Genomic DNA, 23,022 nt, shown 5'->3' with positions numbered 1-23,022 from the left:
CTACTAGCCCAACAAAAGAGTGTTCCTAGAACAAAACAAGAATTATCCGCTTGTTGTCTACCAGGCGACTCAACTGCTAGATAGAAATTGCCTGCTCAAAAATTTCAACTGCCTTTCAACCCTTATCATTAGTTCGTATTCTTGGTTTGTTCTTTATGTTAGTTATTGAAGTAAATAATATATCATCCTTACTCAACACCGTCTGCATTTCGCACACCAATTGTTCAAGAGGCAAAACGGACAAGACGGTCAACGAGAAATAGCGTCCTCCCCAGAGCAATACAATGTGCGTTGTACCCAACATGGAGCAAACTCACCTTCACAATAGAGAGCAATAGACAGCTTCAGTCGGAAGTTATTCACTCTAACGGTACCAAAAAGATATACCAATGGCTCTGACATCACCCACGTCAAAGGAATCCTTTGACGTCGGTGACGTCAGATAGGAAAGCTAGGATATATGACGGTTTCCAGTATCATATCGCTTCTGTAGATTGCATCCAATCTACAAAAACTCCCGAATGTCTTTGGAACTTTATCTTTGCAAGTTGCGCTATACGCTGCTCGCAAACGTAGAAAATATCTTGTTGTTCATCTGCAATCGGAGTAGTGTTCGCTGTTTCAAAACCACGAATAAAATTGGCGGTCTCCCTGCTGAGCAACCATGAGTGCGATAGCAATAGTTGAACAGCTAAGAAAATGCCGAGATAATTGCGAGTAATGGTTTGCAGATACAGTCATGTCTCGATTATCCGGACACCTCGGGAGTCGTCCCTTTTCGTCCGGATAACGAATTTCCGGATAACCGGACCAAGCATACTTCCGGGAAACCCGAAAAATTTGGGACAGCTCGTTATAGCTCCAGAAAGGAAAACAAGGAAAAGATCACTACTTGAAAAATTCGTGCGCAGTGAGCTTCTTGAAATTAGCAGGCACGCGTGTGACACTATTTTCGTCACAGCCACGGCACCAGCTGCGTCACCCCCCTGTTCAATAAAGGGCGATGTCTGAGAAAGTTGGCCCTGCGCCTATGTTTTTGTCTTCCTGCAAATGCCCTTGGAAGAGGCAAAAAGACAGGCGATGCTTTCAGATGGCCTGAACTTTGACGTTTACATTGACATGTGGATTTCCTACGGTCCGTGGGTGCAGTGCACCTCTTTCGCTTATCGTCTGCTATCTCCGTGTGCCCGCACGCACCAAAAAGGAGTGACCTCAGAAGAAAAGAAGGTCAAACACTACAAAATGGCCCCGTGAGCTGTGACCCTTTTCCGGAATAATTCGAACACAGCGCATACCAGGGACAGAGGACATTGACACTTTTCCGGATAAGCGAATCAGAATAACATAGGTCCTGGAAGATTGTTCCCCGTATTTGCTGTCTGGATACGGATAATGAACTCAGGATAACCGAGACAAAATCCAATGGTAGCAGGTTCGTTCCTGGTAATGTAGTCCGGATAACGAGGTTTCCGGATATCTGAACTCCGGTTAAGCGAGACATGACTGGTCAAATGTACAAGCAGAACTGCAATGAGTTCTGATGTAATGCTAGAGAGGATAACGCCCTGTGGGGTTTGACGTGAATATATAAAAATCCACTGACCCGAATTATAGGATAACTGTTTGTTTGTTTCGTCTTTGTTATGTTCACGGGTTTAGCGTATGCATAGTAAAGGTATATGAGTGCCGAAACGCGTATTTCGAGACCAATTGCCCGCGCTCTGTGGGTCACCTGCACTCGTCGTTCTTTCGCTCGAGCTCATTTTATTCGTTGCAAAACACGCCGCAGAAGAAAAAAAAAAAGCGCGTCACCTCAGTGACCCTTTACATGCATCGCTTCCACGGAGAAGTAAGGAGACCGATCTCGCCCGGCGCCGCTCGGAGAAAGTATGGTCCCTAATTCCTCGAACTTTTTGTGGCCGCACCGTGGCGCTCGCGTGCCCGAGGGAGGTTTACTGGGAGGCTAGACCACGAAGGAGGACTGAACCCGACTGACCCGAATGTGACGCCCCTAATTCCTCGATCCTTTTGCCGCCGCGGGGCGGCGCTCGCGTTCTCTGGTACGCTGGCTCACGAAGGTACACGCTTTGGCAGTGCTTTGCATGTAACCCAAATGCTGTGTGATGACGTACAGATTGCGTTTGAACAATAAACATGCACTTCGTGTGTTTGACAATGAATTCGTGTTTTACATAGGCAGTTGCTAAGAGCAGACCAGGGCAGACCCACCCGAGACACCTATGAACATGTAGAAGTAAAATGCAAGCAAGCAAGCATGATCACAATCGGGAGCAGAAAACGCGCGTCACGTGGTCAGCGCAGAGCGTGCTCCGGGTTCCCTGTACGCCGAACTGCCATTTCTCGCTCGCCTCTTGCTTTAGGTTGATGAAACTTGGTACGGAGATTGGAACTACACCTCGCTCTGGCCTCATCGACCGCCATTGATGTGCTACGCTTATTGTGAACGGCACGATGTGTTATGTAAGTCCACGAATTATTGGCCGTCAAGTGGTCCACAAATGGGATCTTGGCGACAGACGATAGAAAATTTACTCCTCTATCATTCCTCTATCATTGCACGGGCCTACTTCACTTTATGCGGGATCTATCGTTCGAAATCTGAACGCGGGTGTCATTTTACAGCGTCACTTACGAAGGCACGACCGGACTGACTGACAAAAGATGACGATGAACCATATGATGATGAACCATTTCAACCATTGCATTATAAGAGCCATAAACATTGATTCACACAGAGTTGACATCGCGCAACAGTTTCGTAATCGTCCATTCAACTTTTTGTGCTTTGCTGCAATATTATTTTGAAGCATAATGTAAAACCCCGCATCATGTGCACCAGCTCGCTTGCTTCCTCGCCATTTTTTCATTATTTTAATGTTCGCCGTGGCGTTGGGTTTGGGTCATGGTGGACGCCAGCTCCAAGATATTGTGCAAAATAATTCTTGTTGGAGATATTTTCTCATTCGTACTCATCTTGCATGATCTTTTAATATTGGTTTCTCTGGACCTCTGTGCACCGCTGAATACAAAGTAACAGTAACTGCAGTCTTTGTGAATTTTCGAGGGCTTTTTTGTGGTGAAATACAATCGAGCTACCCTTCCATATTCCTAACCTTTGCCGAACTTACAAGCTCGCCCACGCTTGACACACGTCCTCTAAACACGTAGGAACACATACGGACAACAGGAGGATCTCGAGAAAACCAGCCAGCCTGCATTTTGTGTCTTCGTCACACTGTATCTCTGCACGGCGCTGAAAGGTAATCCCCTGTATGGAGGGAGGCTTACCCGATCTCCTCAGGCTGTGCTGAAGGAGCTTGTAGTTTTGAATTCCGGTTAACGACGTCATCGCTGAAGGAGCTCCTCATTGGCCAACACTAATCTAGTTCTGATATTAGCGCTGAAAAAGTTGACGCGAGCTCAACTCCGGCAAGTGCTTTTTTAGCGGTTTGCAGCACTGCGGGAGGAAACTATCGCGTTATTTTCTAGCACTATTTAGCAAATCGCTATGTGCAAGAACAGGCCTGAAGTGTGGTGATAACCCATTTACGTCACGCCGAGGTTGGGAGATTTATCTACGTAAGGAAGGTAAGTTGGACGGGAAGTCCGTAGTCTCGAAGTGTGCCAAACATGAAGGTACAGGATCATCGATGATTCGAGTGTTGATGTGGAACGAATACGCTTTCAAAGGTATGTAAGTGATGAATAAAATTATCCATTATTCATTTATACATTTTTACATATATTAATTAAAATTAACCAGAAGTGCTTCTGGCACAAAAGCAGTTCTTCTTCCAAGCGCTGTTTTCCTGCGAGTAGTCTCATTCTTGAACGGTATGAGGATTAGAGGCTATTCTTGCTTTACGGATGACATCAACACTCTACTTCTTAGATGGTGTTAGCGGAAGACGTTCGCGCTTCAGTTGATGTGTTCTCTTCTGCCGCCGCATGGTATGGATACGTAATGTATCGTACAAGACATGACAGTGTTTACAAGGTGATGCCCCATCCACATATAATGTACACTTCTTATGTCTCCACGTGCTGGTTTTGTCGACATACCCACATTCTGGGTGAGCTGCAGGGTACTTTTGGAAATCAGGTCCCCTGGACACACATGTAGGTTGTGAACGTTGTTGATGGCACTAGTTAGGGCGGGTATTGAATTGGCATCTATTCCTCCAAAAGCCAACGCTCTTTCGACGTGTATGTCGTAGACAAAACTCCGAAGGACCAGTCCCCTGTCTGAAGCCGGGGATATGGACAACATCTTTACACAGGTAGGTGAGCATTCTACGTCTTTGTCGCCCCCATCTGACAGAAAATGACCCTCTCAACTTGAAAGTGCGAATTTACGTGGTAATTCACGGTTTCGTTCGGAAGGCGTACTTCATCGAGCTTCGTCAGCAGCACATCGTAATTCAACACAGGATTGATCAGAATTTCCTCTGAGGGCACTCCAGCAGTATCATCGTCGTCATTAAGTACATCTCGACCAATTGCAGCAGCATCACCACCTTCACTTTCTTGTCCACCGTGTCCGTCCACCGTGTCGGTGCATGCTCCTTCCGAGTTTTCTTGTCGCGACATCACTTTCGATAGCCTCGACACATCGCTCCTTAGACCTCGATGACGAAGGGACGTCAGCGACAGATCTTCGCTTCGGAGGCTTCCTAGCAGGCTTAATTGAGGACATACTTCGGACATCCATGCAAGATAGTTGGCACAGCGTGCGGCAACAACACCGGGCACATCTTTTTCTCGTGCAGCAGAATGTGTCCATTAATTTCGGAGTGGTATACTCTGGAAATCATGCTGTCCATGAAGTGCTTTTCGCAGACACTGTCAGTAGGACGAATGTCTCGATCCTGACCAGAGATTGCACGGTTCCATATTGCCAGCCTTTGAGCGCCCGGCGGCGCTTTAAACAGATACTTTTTCGTTCTTGGAATCATAGCCGGAAAGGCAATTCGGAACGAAACACTTTCTACCCATTACTGTGCATGCAGCCACTCACTGATTTTGCGTCGTATTCAGAGTGTTGTCACGTTTTTATTTCTTGAGAAAAAAGCGGAGGTCCAACTACGCGTAGCGGCCCTAGACGTCAGCTTCTGTAAGCACAGAGCATGAGCCCGAGAGTCCGATACCACAGTGAAAGCTACCCTTTATTTCACGAAAATATCTACAAAACAACAGAACCAAGGCTGTTCCCTCGACGATGCCCTGCTTTTACAAGGTGCAATAAAATTCGGGGTGCAAACGAAGCGAAAATCAAACGAAGTTGTCGTAGTGGCTATTATTGTAACACGCTGTTATTCCGAATTAATACTGTTCAATTAGTAAAAGATGTTTTGACAAGCTTCTACAAAATATAAACTCTCCAAAAACACCAAACAAGCTATGCATTGTATCACGTCGCAACACTGCGCGAGAGTTCAACTTCAGCAACCCCATACTTTGCGGTTATGCCAGGGTAAAGTTTGGAAGAGAGAAGCCCACGATTGTCAGCGCCACATCTTGCGTAGGTGGAGAACCCTGAACGACCTTGAACATTATCGGCGCGTCGCGGGCAGCGGTGAGGTAGCTTCCTCACCTAATTATATATACAGGGTGTCTCAGTTAAATCCCCGGGCTAAATAATTCGCGTATGGGTGCACCAATCGAATAACTTTCTTTTTTACAAGTATCTGTCCGATACCATCTACAAGCTGCGCACCGTGTGAATGAGTGGGAAGCGCTCATTATTTAAATAGAAATTGAAATGAGTTTCGTGAAAAACATAACATAACATAAGCAGGCCGCCGTCGGCATTAAAATAGGCGCTACCCCTTTTGGGACCTTCAGTGGACAGTGGCGGTCCCCCCTTGGGACCGCCACGAGGGATGCATGAAACACTGTTGCAATATTATGTGCATGAACCATTGTCACACAGGCCGTGGGGGCACACCGCCTCCGACACACTTTGGGAGCATAAAACACAGCGATTGCTAATATGGTGGATGCTTCTTTTTCCTTTTGGCAGTGATGAAACATCTTCGGCCGAAATGAGACTACCTTCGGCCGTATTGAGACTTTGGCCGTAATGAGACACTTGGGGATTACAGGATTTTCGGCCGTAATGAGATGTTACCGTTTATCGCATAGTACCTTGATATCACATGCTTTCCACTAGCACAGCACTGGCCCAAACTTTTTCTTCAACACTCTCCGTTGCGAAGTAAGCTCAAGAACACGGAATTCATTGGTGGATAAGGGAGTGGAAGAGCGTCCTTTTGCGCTTCACCGCGACCAGCCACGACAAAAATATGTAAACCGAAACCAATTAATTACTGCAACAAATGACCCGGTCCCAAAAGGATAGTACCCATTTTAATGCCTGCGGCGCCCTGATTTAGAAGTTGTTTTTTACGAAACTCATTTGAATTTTTATTTAAATAATGAGCGCCTCCCACTCATTCACACGGTCCGCAGCTTCTAGGTAGCATCGGACAGATATTTGTAAAAAAGAAAGTTCTTCGATCGGTGCACCCGTTTGCAAATTATTTAGCCCGGGGATAAGGCCAACCGCATGTTACGTCTTATAGTTAGGAATTTCAAGAGTGCACCCCAAAACGTGAGAGAAGTAATGTATTTTACATTTGTTCGACCGATCTTGGAGTGCGCCTCAGTTGTATGGGATACCTCAGCTTCGGGGTGCATTAACACTATTGAAAAAGTTCAAAATGATGCGGCCAGCTTTGTTTCCTCTCGCTATGGGTATGTGAAAGCGGCATGGTGAAAGTGTCACTGAAATGAAGGCCATGTTGGGGTGGGATCACGACCTACTAGATTATAACGACAATGTCGTGGGCACTCCTTCCCAGCGCCCCATTTTTGGAAGGTAGCGGTGGCGCTTCTCATCGTCCCAGTTATTGCTTCCTCAACTTCTACAATACTTTATACTTCAGCTTAACTTAGTATTTCTGTACAAGCGGTGGACGTTCCACAGATGTTTTATTCTGAGGTTGATTATCATCATCATTCTACGCGTTTTCATAGGAGCTATCGCTGTCGTCTGCTACGGTAGTCGTACATACGCTTCTGCGCGTTCCGAATTCAAATTTCCATCATCCAATAGTGGCGTGCCGATGAGCAGCGCCCCTGGCGGATCGTGCGGACGGGCTCCTCATAGGGGTTGCTGATTGTGACATGGTCGTTATAATCTAGTAGGTCGTGGGTGGGATTCACTGAGTGTTCGGAGAAGGTTCCTTAGGCTCAAATGTTTTCATACTATCTATAATTGTAAGTCTGCATTAGAGCCATCCCGGTATATACATTCGTCTACTTATGTATCATCCAGGTTGGATCATACCAAAAACGTTGCTGAACTTGTGTGCAGAACTGATGTTTTTAAATACTTTTTTTCCCCTGGACTGTTTCTCAATGGAATACATTGCCTGCCCATCTTGTTGGCGAACGTGACTCTAAGCGCTTTTATCAGCTCTTGTATACCATAAAACCCTGTATGCAGTTTGTGCGTGGTCGTGTTTCTAAAATTACTCTTTGTTGTATTTTTACTTTGCATTGTTCCCCCTTACTGTAATGCCCCCGGGCGTTGTAGGTACAATAATAAATAAACTGAGACACCCTGTATATCTTACAACATGGTCTACACTCACGCTGTTTCTTGGGAGCAGATGGCGACTTACGGAATGGCTCGGATGGATCTCAATCGGCAGAAGGACTTGCGGACTTGTTTGATCGTCCCCAGCTCATTATATATGACACGAAGGGGAAGTGTGCATAGATTGATGAAGATGTTAAGTGGAACAGTGCATTCACTTCATGTGTTCGGGTAACTTCCAAACTTCCAAACAGTTGAACGACATCCACAACGTATGGTGCCGTGTGCGCGCATTGCTGCTGTGTCCTGTTCGTTATATGTTTGATAAGCAAACACCGACACTTTTCCTGCCAAGCATGTCATGTGGTGCCATGAGAGAGTACAGTAAAGGTAGCTTCGGACGCCGTCCACCGACATGAAAAAAGTTAGCTTTGGATATTGGACAGACATTGGACAGAAGCTCGGCGGTGTGCCGGCGCCTGACAAACGCCCCATGCGGTTGGGCCCTCTTCGTTTCCACGTAGATCCTCTCGCTCGTTTTCGTGTTTCATATTCATGCTTGAATATTTTACTGTTCTTTCCTCCTAACGGGCACATCTGACATCATTTCCTTTTATTTATTTATTTTTATTTCGTGTAGGTAGCAAACTTCACCATGGTTCCTTAAAAGGAAGTATCTCTCGCACGTACCTGCACACTGAAGAAGGCTAGCGTTGTCGCTATGATCCACGCACTTGCTGGAACCTTGAAATAGAGAAAATACAGCGTCAGCAAAAACAGTGTGGCGCGCCCTACGTCATTTGCTGATAAGCCGCAATTACTAACCGACTGTATTCCAAGCAGAATGGCGGACTTGAAAAGTATGGCACATTCAATGATAGTCGTTATCATCCAAGGTAGAATGTACGCTTTTCTTTTCTGAAATATACAGAAATAACACCGGTTATTTGTACATTCTGTGGCGTTTCCTTAACTTAAACTAAATACGTTTTGGCAGTAACTTGTACTGATTTCTTACGTCACTCTTAAGATACCCCTTTTACTTATTTTTTTTCGGGGGACAGAAAGGTCGAGAAAAAGATAAACATAGTCCGTTTTGGTTGAGCGCTATGCCACTTACATGTGCATCCATCCCATCTAAGAAATTCCTGGGTACCCCCGTCGTTCTGCGGCGTAACCCGCAGAAGCGCGCGGCGCCTTGTGTTTAGTTGAACGGGGAATAAGGTGTTGCCCTCAAGGGCATGTTGGTGAATGCTTGAGGTTTTGGGCACACCAGCTCCGGTGGCGCAGCGGTAACGCGTGCGCTTGGAGACTGGGAGGTCCGCGGTTCGAATCCGCGGGCCGGCTGTGCCGTCTGGGGTTTTTCCTGGGTTTCCCTCAGATGTGTAATAGGCGTATGCCGGCACAGTTCCCCTGAAGTCGGCCCATGGACGCAGCTATCCTCCCCCCGAGCGGATTCCGCTCGGTCTTCCACTTCACCCTTTCCTCTCCTCCTCTCCACCACCTTTCCCTTCCCGAGAAACATGTCGCCTAATCAGGCAGGCAGACCTCTCGGGTTCCTCCCAACGACACTCCTCCTCCTCCTCCTCCTCCTCCGATGCTCAACCTAACATACGGTTCGTTATCGCTTTTTTTTTTTTTTTTTTGAGTTACCGTGCTTCAAACGTCACGTGAAAACCTTTTTGGTAGGCTGGGATTCTAAATAACCGGTACGATGGGCCCTCGCGGGGGAGCTCGTGGCGAATCACGCCACGTGATTCATTTATGACGCGTCACGGATAAGCGAAAAGTCGGGCAGCGGCCCCTCAGGGCCGCTCATAGAGTCAGAGCGAGCGAGGACAGTGATAAATGCTAGCAATTGAAATCAGGGGTGGGCAGTAATAGTAATACTTTGTATTATAATACTATTACTGTAATACTTTTGAGTGTTTGTATTATGTATTATAATACACATTTTTGAAATGTATTATTATAATCAGACTTGTGCGTAACGCGTTACTTGTAATCAATAACATTTTTGAGTAATTTTTTGAGTAATCAATTACTTTTCGGAGTAATCGATTACTCAGTAATTGATTACTTTTCCCGCAGAGATTAACTTATCCTTCAGGTGTTCTGCCCCAGGTCAATCCTCTCGTGCTGTCAGCCAGCCTTTGTTGGGCCGTTGTACTATAGCAAGCGGAGGTCATTGTAATAAAGTTCTGGAATTTCAGGGTCTTTATCCCTAGTCTCTCCCTACACCTGTGTGGTACACCAGTGGTACCTGAAGCTTTGGAAGTTTAGTGAGTCATGGGGAAGTTCCACGCAATGTTCTTCCACAATCGGGTCAACGTCCTCCGGTGCGATGAGTACAGTAGACGTACAGATCTACTTGTCCTAGGCGTTTCTTTTCTTTTCTTTTTTTTTTTTTTTGTTACTTGAGCTGTCCTGCTGTTCGACCTTTTTTCTCTTTCTTTTTTTTTTTTTGAGGCACACAAAGACAGGTATAATTTGCGTGAATGCAGAGTAACGACTGGAGTAGCGCATTACTTGTCCACTCATTACTCAATAATAATAATAATAATAATAATAATAATAATAATAATAATTTTATTTTTCCCGTTCTATACACAATTGCAAAATATAGCAGGCCCGTCTAAGCCGAAAGGCTTGTGACACTGAGCCTGAGGCAGTCTGGCGATATTCACGGAACAATTCACGGGAAGTTCAAACAGGCAATAAAGAAAACAATTCACTTCATGCACTACTGGCAATAATACAGCTTACGTAATTGTTTTTTCAGCCTGAACCTTGAATCGATTAGCAAAAATTCGGGAGTGAGCTGGTTAAACAGACGTGGAACATAACACATTCTTCGGCAAAATCCGTATTTTGTAAAGGAAAAAGGTACAGTAAATTTAAATGGTTGTTTTCGTGTAGGGCGGGTAACCTCCGCTGAGAATTTGAAACGTGACAACCAAAAGTGCTTAAGAACAGTGCTATAATTAAAAAGGTTAGCAAAAGAAGGAAACTGGAGATCACGAAACAGATCACCCGAATGACCTGCAAGACAGTTTTTGTATGCTACACTTTTCAGACAGCTACGCAAGATAGAATTAATTTTGGTTCTCCACGATTCACTACAATAGCCAAACAGAGTTATCCCATACCGTAGAACGCTATACCCCAGAGCGTCCAAGACAGACCTACGAAGTTGTGGTGGAGTTAAACATCGAAGTGAGAAGAGAACACAGGAGGTCTGTCTTAAGCGTTTACATACATAAGACAAATGTGAGTTCCACGTCATGTTTGCGTCGAAATATAGCCCAAGGTATTTCAAAGTATTGACATACTTCAACGGCTCCGATACATACAACGAAAATGAACATTCGTCATTTGCTTCGAAGGACAGTGGAAGCATATAAACTGCGTTTTATCGGAGTTAAGTTCTATACCACTATCGGAAAACCAATTACATACATTGTGTGCATCATGTTTTAATAGACTAACAGCTTCGTATTGTGATCTATGAATTGACAACAAGAGGGTGTCATCTGCATACTGGAATATTTTACAGTTATTACATTTGGAGTCGAGTAATTGGTAACGGTAATCAATTCCTTTTTCCGTACAAGTAACGGTAACGGTAATCAATTACTTTTTTCGAGTAACGGGCACAAATCTCATTATAATACACAAAATTCATGTGTTACATGTATTATAATACCTTTGAAGCCGTAATACTTTATCCGAGGTGGTAAGTCCAACCTGTTGAGTGTCGCCGGTGCACGTTAGCAGTAATTTTTCGTTTCCCACAAACATTTGGTCACGAACAAAGCTTCTATCATTCCCCTGCTGCAAATTATCCCAAAGGGAGTGACCTCGGGGCCAGAGGTTACTGGTTGCTTCCTCGCATTCCTTCGAGTTCAACGTCCGTGAGGATAAGTCATCCCATTGCAAGCCCTTTGTCGTATGAAAGAGTGCGTCCTGTCGAGTCACCCTGTTGCATATACACAGTCATGCACTTTTGAATGGCCCACGTGTTATCGTCCAGACTGGGCGAAATCAAGACTCTGCCACACTGAGAGCAAGCTGTTCACTGTGATCAATTGATCAGCACTATATGGTCATATTCGGAAAGGTCATTTCTATAGCGGACTAACCCTTTGAGAACATGCTAAAAATGTAAACACCTGAAATGAAACGTCATTGGAGTATGACTGTCTCGAAAAGTAATGCACAAATTGTATATATTTCTGCTTTTCTTTTCCTTTCTTTCTCGCCGAGTTATGTATCGATATATTTCTAGTATTACTCGTGTAATACACACAAGTATTAGTATTATGTATTATAATACCTCCGAATCAAATCATTACGTATTGTAATTATAATGCCGATTTCTAGGAAGTACTATGTATTAGTATTATAATACGAAACATGAGTATTACTGCCCACCCCTGATTGAAATGAACAGTTGGTTAAGACACTTGATGAAGTTTAATGTGTGTTGCTAGTTTACGTTCGTTTTGCGTGACTTTTCCAACACAGCATCAGGTATCTGCGCGAGCGACATTATCGGGCTTGATGTCCACGGAGGAGAGCATGCAGCAAGAATATATCGCACAAATACGAAGGAGTGTCCGTTTTGTATCTTCACTTTGTTTGTACTGGTTTGACTGAAAATTGCACAAATTGTAATTTTATAATGTATTGGAACCAACGAGTCACTTTTACGAGTATTTAGTATTGTAATCCAATACTTTTTAAGGTTTAGTATTTCTACTCTACTCAGTTGCGTTTTTTGCGTGGTACTGGATAACTTCACTGAGATATTTATTTCGAGTTACTTGTACAAACCTGGATTAGATCATTAGATTGTCCCTTGCCCACGGTCCTATACTGCCTTAGGAACACTCCCGGATACCGAGAAGGGTTTAATGAGAGAGTGACCTACAGGGTTAGCGTTGCAAAATCTCACTTTTTTATGGCCCATCTCAAAAGCCGCCATTTACTCCTGTGTGCGCTCCATTTTCATTTCACCACACACCGGTGGCGCTAACATACAGAAGAAGAGGATTGGTGCATAACGTCAGAATGAGCGTGTTGTAGGCAGCGCCGAACACACAAGAAAAAAATGTTTGATGGTGTTTGTGCGGGAGAGGCCACTGAAAATGCATGGCACGGGTTGTCAGACATCTTACCAATATCGGAAGTCTACGGACGGGGACGCGGGGTATGTGCTGGGCGTGTGGAATTCCTTTCGCCTTGGGGAGATTGTGAGAGTGCAATATCGTTTCTGATATTGGTTGTTGAGTGCTCTGGCGTAAGTACTGGATCGCGACCATACGTTTGCGGCTCCGGTGAACTAATTTATGCTCCCTGTGCTCCCTGTAATTTGATGGTATGTGCAATAAAACCGTCTATTCTGTATTGCATCTCTCTCTCTCTCTCTTTTTTTTTTTTTTTTTTCGTGGCTGCGGCATTGGACAGTTTGGGCGGTGAATCCCCGTGGGATTCGGTGGGGAATTTTGCAATCTGCATGATTTTCTGCGCAGATAGATGAATAGAATTCTGCAAATAATTTGACATGAGTAGTTTTCTGGCTAAATGATATCATGTCATGAAGAGAGCACCTCACAAAGAAGGCATGTCGCGCAGTTTCACTTTATCTTTCGGCGTTTATCCTATTTTATACTCAGGCCATGGGACTGTATTTGGAACGAGGGCTGTGCTTAAGGGCAACCGCATGTGATCGTTGCCTGCACGTTTCTTTACCAGACATGAGGCTCACCTAACGGACTGTCGGCAACGCTCCAGTCAATACGGTGCGTTTACCTCATGCGTACTTCCTTTTTTTACGTATAACCTTCCACGCATCAATTGGATCTGGTCCCTTTGCTACAAAAATAAAAAAAAAAACTATTAGGCCAACCTGTTACGACCGGCATATACGCAAGAGAACCGTCATTAAGGTAGCCGCATATTGAGTTCTGGCTCTGCTATGAGGCATATGTTCCTTCAAGTTTTTATTTTTATTTTACTTTTATGCCACATGTTCGCGCAATTAATTCACCCACATTCTTCCTGCCTAAATTCCACTTAACTTTTAATGACGGGAACAATAATCAACTCAAGACTTTAAAGGGACACTAAACAGCTTGCAGAACATCCCCCAATTATCATGCCCCATGAAACAACCTGGCTCACAATATCTAAAAAATAGAAGTCCTTTACTTCTAGCGAGCGTATTTAGCAAGAAATAATGCCATTGAAAGAGCAGAATTGGCGAGATTTCGGACTCCTAGCCAATGACAGTCCCTGTTGAGATAAGCTGCGGCGCACGGGTAAAATCGGTTGTAGGAAACATCGCGGTGAGGTCGCGGAGCAATACAGCGCTGAAGTTATAATGCGCACATGAAATGGAACATTGCGGACTTCTGGTACGGTTTGAACTGGCTATCCTGTGCGTTTCAAGTGGAGAGTGCTTAGAATTTACCTCACTTCCCGAATATTCCGATACATAAATGTGACGTGATGGCATGCACCATCAACCAGTCAGAATACGAGACGCTTATACAGCTTGGGACAAGTTTACGGAGTACCGGGTTGTCGCATTTCTCCGTTGGAGCCACACCCTAGCAACAAACAGAAGCGGACATACATACATACTGAGAGATGGACAGGATAGTCTGTCACCCGTTTCTTATCCGATCTCTTCCAGAAATCCACCAGGGGCCCGCTCCGATGAAGAAGTACGACCAGTGCCGTGTTCCGTAAACTTTTGTACCAGCGTCTCGTATTCTGACTGGTTAATGGTGCGTGCCATCACGTCGCACGTCAAAACGACGTGTGGCTACTGTCAGCAGGGAATCACTGGGCGAGGCATGAGCTTCATATAAGTACGATATTGACATTCTTTGTAAATTATTTTTTGCAGCTCTTTTGCGTATCCGACTCCTGACAATATCTATGCCATAGACAGCGACGCCAGCCATTCACGTATTTGCCCTGGCGCGACCACATAACTTGCATCGCTCAGCGTCCGCTTGTGCCAAAGTTATTGAGCTAGTCGAAGCGCAACATTTTGGGACGAGATAAATTACGCATAATCATTGTCTATAAAGTTCGTATTCACCAACTTACTTAAAATATTGCTTTAGTGACGTCGGGTTTAAATCGATCACGTGAGACTTTCGTTCGCCAATCATGGATCACTACCCCATGCTCTACCACCTGCTGCTGTGAAGCTTATGGCACCGCACATAGCGATCTTCCTGCAAGGCGCATGCGCATTTCGCCAGAGTCTGCCAGAAGCGATGGTGGCCGGTAGGCCTAATCCCCGGTTCACGAAGAATTTTTCATAAAATCTTGGGTAAACAACAACTTTATTTTTGACCTTGGAGAGTGGGGAGTTTCATCGCCACAGGCGATACTCTACCCCATTGCGGTGGGAATGTAGGGAATAAAATAACGAGCACCTTCACAATAACGATCGAAGTCCGATGGTGTCCAGAAATATCAGAAGAGCTTTGAGCGCAGAGCGTTGCTGGGCTGGATTGGGCCAGGGACCAAGCAATTTCGATAGAGAGAAGGGGCGAGAGTCCAGCTGACGAAGAGACTCGGAGCGTGTGATTCGGGAGGGTTGGTAGTGAGGGCAATGAAGAAGAATATGCTCCATTTCCTCAAGAGCACCAGAGTGGCGCAAGGTGGGAGAGTCAACTTGTCTCAAGCGGTAACGCCACTGAGCTGTAAAGGCCACATCGAGGCGCATTCGGTGGATTAATACAGCATCTTGACGAGAGGTGTTTCGTGGCATGCGGAAAGCGAGCGCTGGATCAACTCTGTTCAACATAGAGGGGGGAAGAATGTCGGTTGTCCGTTGGCGGGAAGCCAGGGGTGTCGCTAGGCGTCGCAGAATTGAACGGCGGTCTCCTCTTAGCAGAATAATACTGGTCCGTTTCCGATACGAGAGTGCTGCTTCTGCGGCGCTGTCGGCCTCCTCGTTCCCCACGACACCACAATGGGCTGGAACCCACTGGAGAACTAGCCTGTGGCCTGCTGCGTAGATAGTGTGGTAAGCCATTAACATATCTGTGACTAGGGCTGCGGAAAATCCTGGGTAAGTTCTGATTGACATAGTTACTAGAAGCACTTGACATAGGATTTCATCACAATGGGACGAATATTTGCCTCGAATATTCCATTTCAATCATCCACCCAAGCTACTTAAATTGGTGGTTTAAGCCCCATGTATTTGAATGGGACATATTTTAAACTAGGGGAGGGGCTAGTTTAACGTCGGTCCAAGTACGTTGCAACTACTGTGAACACGTATGTTGAAAAAACTATCGTAGAGTGGTTGCCGTTGGTGACGTTGCACTAATTCGAAGCTAACTGGTAAAAATTAAGCAGAATCGTTTTAAATGCACGGTTAGTATAAGAAAGAAGGCGTTACGCTTGACTGGGGGCGCGAAATGCGGCAGTTGTTTCAAGGCGCTATTGCGTGCTTGGCAAACGTAAAAAACTCCGTCAAAGTGTGGTCAAAGAGAGTGACATCGACATGTGCCACAGGACAAAATCCATATGTCAATCCAAGGGACCGAAAGAGCGTGCGGATGGCCGAACTAGCCGAACGTCAACGTGCATCTTCAAAAACAAAGTATAAGTAGTGCTGGCGCTTATTATGAGTGTCATCTCCTGTGATACACACTGTAAGCGCCCCCGTCATTGTACAGTAAGAGCAATAACATGCTAGATGGCTATTGCGAGCCCCGATGGAGAAATTGAGGGGCGTTATCCATCTCGCTTGTTTATCAACCATCCCGGTATCTCTTCCTGGCACCATCTCTTCGCAGCGTGTCTGATCTCCAAGCATATTTAAGAGTACAATAGGACTGATCATAAAGTGCATTAGTGTCTTGCAGCTGCTGTGTGGATACTATCTAGCCATGGAAATATTGTATGTTGTTGCACTACACTGAACACAAAATTTGAGCAGATTTTTCGTTCCCAGATTATGCAAATATCGTAACGAAAGCGAACGAGGTCCCCATTTCCCCTGGATTCACATGCAAGCATAGATGAAACTGAAATGTGTCCTTCACTTATTTCATCTAGCATGCCACAGCAGAACAGACCAATGAAGAACAGTTCTTCAGGTATCGTGTTATCACTGCTACATTAGAAGACATTCAAAGAGACAGCTGCTTACTTCTGTATTCATTTATCATCTGGTAACAGTCGATATACTTTTGTAGGACTGCTTCTGCAAAAGACACTATACAGCAATGTGCTAAAGGAGGCTGCAAACCTTTTGGAAGCATGATTACTTTTCGAGGTTAACTGTTGCAGGTACATAACCATGACCAGTCACCAACAGCTTTTGTGCATGTATAAGCACAGATATTCTGGAGGTCCTCACTCGAAAATTATCTGTTATGGACTCATTTATCACAACAACTTTGCATTCCTGAGCCTTTTGCTTATATTCAGACAATAACTGCTATTACGTAGTTCCACAAGGATTACTTTTTTCATAGAAGCGTGCACTCTCAATATCCTGCTGAATTAGTTGCCCAGGTCACATGAGAACATAGGTGAGCAACGCCGCACAATAAAAAAAATTCCTCGCTACATTCCACATGCTGACTTCACTAATATATCTGAGGTGTTGTACTGCAATAGAGTTGAATTGCACAGGAATAAAGGGCAATGCGTACAGAAACTTTGAAGCTCCCTTGCTCCCATTGCACCGTGCTTAAAGTTGAAAATTAGATCAACTGCAGTTAGCTCTCATATAGCACCTTCCAGATGAATATAACAAAACATACGCTATAGACTCAGAAACATATGGTATTGACAATCACGAGGGGTGTTCAAGTCAAACCGAGACTTTCTGTCTCCTGAGTGTACAAATGGCTCCCACTACTTCTTTTTCGTCATTTTCACACACGACAGGCCTCCGCCTTCACCACGTGGTGGTCCAAAGTTTGTGCAAAACAGAAGACACGTGCTGGACAAGATGGCCGACAACGAGGTGAGCGCGCACATCGAACAGCGAATTGTCATGAAGTTTCTCGTGAATAAAGGCGTAAAGTCATCTGAAATTCACAGAAGAGTTCAGGCTCAGTATGGCCACGATACATTTAGCCGCAGCAAAGCGTTTGAGTGGTGCAAACGGTTCCGAGACGGCCGTACATCAGTGCAGGACGATCCCGGCCGGGGCGGCTCCGAGCCCAGTGTCAAAGTTCCTGCGAACATCCAACTTGTGGAGCGCCTCATCATCAAGGACCGACGGATAACATGTCTCGAACTGGCTCGAAAGACGGACCTTTCTGTGGGAACGTTGAACACTATCATTCATGAACACCTCCAGTTTCGGAAAGCCATCACCAAAGGAGTCCTCCTCCTACAGGACAATGCACGCCCGCATACCGCGCATCTCACGACACGCACCTTATAAGAACTTGGCTGGGAGTTGCTGCCACATCCCCCTTACAGTCCAGACCTCGCCCCCAGCCATTTCCAGCTCTTCGGTCCACTGAAGGCGTTCCTTGGGGGCCGCCACTTCAGCTGTGACGACGAGGTCAAGAATCCGGTCTGATCATGGCTGGTACGCGCCAGTAAGGATTTCTACGCTGCTGGCATCCAAGCCCTCGTGAAACGCTGGGTCAAGTGCATTAGTGCAGCTGGAGATTACGTTGAAAATAAAACTAATTTCTCGCCTGTAAGTTAATTTCACTTTTGTGAAAAATGAAAAGTCCCGGTTTGACTTGAACGCCCCTCGTATAATAGGAGTTAGCTGGTACATGCAACATCAAAATGGAAATGCGGTTCTGCCATACTGTAGCATGAACGCATGGACAAATTGTACATGGCCACATGATAGTTGAGCCATTCCAGCCAAAACCAGCCAGAGGTGTAGCTCGACCCGCTTAGATTTTGCTGAAAAAAATTATGTGCATTCCTATAGGGGTGTGTATGTACGAAATGAACTTTTTTTCTCAAGGTTTTCTTTTCTTGAGCATTGGGGGCGCCTCGAACTTGGCCCAAACGTGAAAAAGTGTTGTTCGCTCCACGCCTCCTTCTGACACATAGAGACAACATTTCTGCGCTTTCTTTGCCTGGAGTTAGAGGAGAAGGGTCGATCTACCTTACCGAAGTTCATATGGAACGAGAACGAATCTGGTGACGTGGTGAGAGTTTAAGAACGGAGCGCGTTTTGGACCAAGTTTACGATTAATTTTCAGCAAGTTTGCATTCTCGCAGGATCCCGAGATTATTTATGCCCATAAACTACTGTATGAAGATTAACTACACGTAATAATATGACGCTGATCTATATTCATTGTTTAACTAAGCGACCGTGAATATCCACAATTCGCAAAAAAATGACACTTTTCGGATAGTATTTTTACATACCTGAGGTCGTCTAGGAAGTGAAACAAATCGTCTCCTGTAACATATTCAATATCTACAGGTGTATTTTTCATTAAACGAGAAAGAATAATTTTTTCCCTTCCCATACTCTGCTGCAGCTTATTCGTTGGTTGAGGTCGTCTAGGAAGTAAAAAGAGACAACTTTGTGACCCTCTTTTGTGAAAAGAGACCCTGTCCTTTACCATTTTGAAAACCTACAGATGTATTTGTTCCTACGCGAGAAAACAAGATTTGTCAGCGCACTTGGATCCCGTCTGTAAGGTACCATTATCACCCTTCGGACGAATTTCGCCTTCTGCTGTTCTGCCAAGTTCTACCACCTTAACACTCACAGTCGCTGCTTCGTAACAGATTTGTCGTCATTTATGATTGTTTGCACATACCTGAAGTCATCCGGGAAGTGAAAAAATCCCACCATTTCAAGAACAGACCATCTCCTATAACATATTAAAAATCTGCTGGCGTATTTATTCTTAAATGGGAAAAAACTTCGTCAACGCATTTGCATCCGTTCTGTGAGATACCAGTATCATCATTTTTCTTCCATTGTCTGCTGTGGATCTTACTGCGCCAGCTGCCGTACGGCCTCGGCGTTGAGTCACAACGCATGCTCCCTTCTTAAGCTTTTTTTCACCCAGAGGAAGAGCTGTGCAGGTGTGCAGGAATAGCAGCAATTGTAATTTCTCTTTTTCTATTGCGACTTGCCATCAGGGAAGTAGTACATTTCTCGGACATTGTTCAATAAACAAGTGGCGAATGGTGTGCACCGTAACATTGTCATGAATAATGAGTCAGACAACCAGAAACGACGACGAAGCTGCTACGAAGGGGCGACTGTGAGTACTCGCGTGAGAACTAACAGTAGAAGGCGAATTTCCTTCAAAGGGTGATAATGGTGCCTTACAGATGGGATATGAGTGCGCTGACGACTTTTTTTTTTCTCGCTTATGAAAAAATACGAATGTAGACTTTCAAAATGTTATGAGAGAGGGTGTTTTCCACAAAGGCACATTTATTTTACTTCCTAGAAGACCTCAACTAACGAATGAGCTGCAGCGGAGTATGGCGAGGGAAAAAAAATCTTTTTTCTCGTTTAAGGAAAAATACACCTGTAGATTTTGAATATGCTACAGGAGACGACTTGTTCTACAAATGGCACGATTTGTTTCACTTCCTAGACGACCTCAGGTATGTGAAAATACTATCTGAAAAGTGTCATTTTTTGCGAATTGTGGATATTCACGGTAGCTTAGTTAAACAATGAATATAGATCAGCGTCATATTATTAAGTGAAGCTAATCTCCGTACAGTAGTTTATGAACATAAATAATCTCGTGATCCTGCGAGAATGCGAACTCGCTAAAAATTAATCTTAAACTTGGCCCAAAACGCGCTACGCGCTCCGTTCTTGAGCTCTTACGGCGTCACCGGATTTATTCTCGTTCCATATGTTCTTTGGGGAGCTAGAAGGACCCTTCTCCTCTAGCACCAGACAAACAAAGCGCAGAAATGTCGTCTGTATGTGTCAGAAGGACGCGCGGAACGGAAACACTTTTTCATGTTTGGGCAAAGTTCGAGGCGCCCCCAATGCTCAAGAAACCAAATCACGAGAAAAGAAGTTTATATCCTACATACGCACCCATAAGGAAATGCATACAATTTTTTTTCAGAGAAATCTAAGAGGGTCGAGCAACAGCTCTGGCTGTTTTCGGCTGGAATGGCCCAGTTGTCAACTACTTAAAAGAAAGTTAGCTTGCGTTAACATGGGTACAGATTTGTCCAGCCAGTGCAGCCGTTTATATCCACACTGAGCACACGAGCATATGGAAGAACATGCACCCATGTTAACAGTAACTATCGTGCTTTTACGTTATTGACAGCTGCCGCACAGCTTTTCTGTGCTCATATGTTCAGTGTGGATATTGACGGCAGCAGTAAAGCAAGGTAAAGAAGCACCCATGTTACACTAGCTCTCCTTCTTTTACGTTGCTGATAGCTGTCATATGGCCACAGAATTTATCCATGTGCTCATGTGTTCAGTGTGAATATAGCGCAAAACAAAATAAGGTGTCCCTTACAAACAAAAATGCATGCATGCTGTTCTGCATCATTTCGTGAGTAGGACTGTTAAAAATTACTCGACGACACTGCAGCTTTACACTGGTGTGATCACCAATATGATGCACCAATATCCTTCCAATATGCATATGTGTAGTACATCACTGTGCTTTCAATTATGTTACAACTTGTTCTCCTTTCACCGGCTCAGGTGCATGTAAGTGCCCACGGTTTTTGCTGTATGACACGTCCTGTACATTGGTACCCTCAATTCACACCAGCTCTCCTCTGCCTTGACTTGCACTCCACCCCTAACTGTACAGCAGTGAGGGGAGGATGAACAGAATATGGGCATACTACGGTCACAAAGTTCTCATGCCACTAAGAATGTGTCATCAGCATCATGACAAATGATTCTAACATCTATGGATATGTCATTCGAAACAGTACCTGAATGCTGTTGCAATACGAGACACCATGACATACATCTACTGCTGGAAAGCTTCCTTCCTTCACATCATCACCAGGAAAATATGTGTCATCTCGTGCACACTGCTTTCACTGCATGCCTGGCACCAAATGCCTGTGACGCATGATTGTACATATATGTGTCACACCTGGGTATTTATTTTGTTTCAGGTGAGCAGTTCTTCAACGCCATATGTGAAGGAAATGTATTGCTCTACAAAATGTCGCTGGCCATTAGTTTAGCCATATGGCATGCCATGCCATCCCCAACAAAAATGATGTCTGTGTAAGAGCTAGCTTTACCATAGGTTCAGAAATCTTGTGTGTGTGTGTGTGTGAAATTTTTCATTTCTTTTTAATGGAAAATTCACACTACATCTGTTTCTTTTTAGAACCCCCCTCTCCCCCTACATTTTCTATGGCTAAAGTTCTGTAAAGTGGACCGAAATAATGACATGCTCGTCTTGTGTGCCAGCGTAATGCATATGCCCAGAATCTATGAAAATGTTGCTTTGGGTGCTGGTATCTTGCAAACCATCTCCCATATGTCATGTATTGATTTCCAGAAGTTGCTAAAAGACAGTGCATGTTCATCACTCGTTACTGAAGTTAGGTGGTTAGTCATGCAGAGGCATCTATATTATTTTACTACGAATTCAGCATTGTGTCCCATACATCTGCTCCCAGACTTTGTCCTTGATGATGCAGTACACCATGCTCATTACATTAAACTGTTCAGTTGCATAGATTTGTGCTGACACAACTGGATGAATATGTCGGCTTCTGCAAAGTGACAACTACCAATGTCGCTAAAAAAATAACTGAAATTGTGAAAGAAAGATATACAATAATGTAAATTTCAATAAAAGTAATACAGCACATTGTAGCTAAGATGCACCTGATTTCAAGTTGCATCCTTTTCTCTGTATGAGCTTATTTGCATTGTGTCCATTTTTCCACTGCAGACTTCCTCTTACGGTATGATATAGATCAATACAGAAAGCGAGCAGACAATTATCAGTGCTACTGCTTGCTGTGGCACTGAGATTTCATGCTAGAACGAGCGCCTCTAGGCTAGGTGTGGCTTGCTGTGATATTCCACCGTGTTGTTTCTCAAGAAATAGCACAATCTCTCAGTACAAAGGTGTACAGTCAAACTGCATAACCGTACAGTGCAGAAATTCAGCCTGTGCAATAATTTTTCATAGCTTTATCATCTGTGCAAACAACGAAAATTAGTCTAAGCAGGCCAAAAAGACGGACAATACAAACATGTAAGCCTCAAACGTCCAGTTGAGTTACTTAAATTATCGTCTGTATTTCAGGATGTCTGCAATCTAGTAAAGCATAGAAAACTGGGAATAGTCGGAGGACTATTGCATGACTGGAAAACTAAAAAAAATGTCAAAGTGGTGAAGAGCTGCTCAAGTAAAAATTCACTAAAAAAGTTTACA

General features: G+C 44.5%; 1 protein-coding gene across 2 annotated transcripts in view; it reads right to left on the bottom strand.

The window, feature by feature from the left end:
• The window catches only part of LOC135395983 (uncharacterized), a 105,740-nt gene that overhangs the window by 1,904 nt on the left and 80,814 nt on the right, over window positions 1-23,022 (bottom strand). For both annotated transcript variants that reach the window (XM_064627060.1, XM_064627061.1), the window contains exons 4-5: window positions 8,450-8,542; window positions 8,315-8,368 (exon numbers count right to left, since the gene is read on the bottom strand). In XM_064627060.1, the coding sequence (XP_064483130.1) occupies window positions 8,315-8,368; window positions 8,450-8,542 (147 nt within the window). The remainder of the gene's footprint in view (window positions 1-8,314; window positions 8,369-8,449; window positions 8,543-23,022) is intronic.

This window comes from Ornithodoros turicata, chromosome 5 (genome assembly GCF_037126465.1).
Source record: "Ornithodoros turicata isolate Travis chromosome 5, ASM3712646v1, whole genome shotgun sequence".
NCBI classification, from domain to species: Eukaryota; Metazoa; Arthropoda; class Arachnida; order Ixodida; family Argasidae; genus Ornithodoros; species Ornithodoros turicata.
Note: the sequence above shows the minus strand (reverse complement) of the source record. Positions and strands in the feature narration are given on the sequence as shown.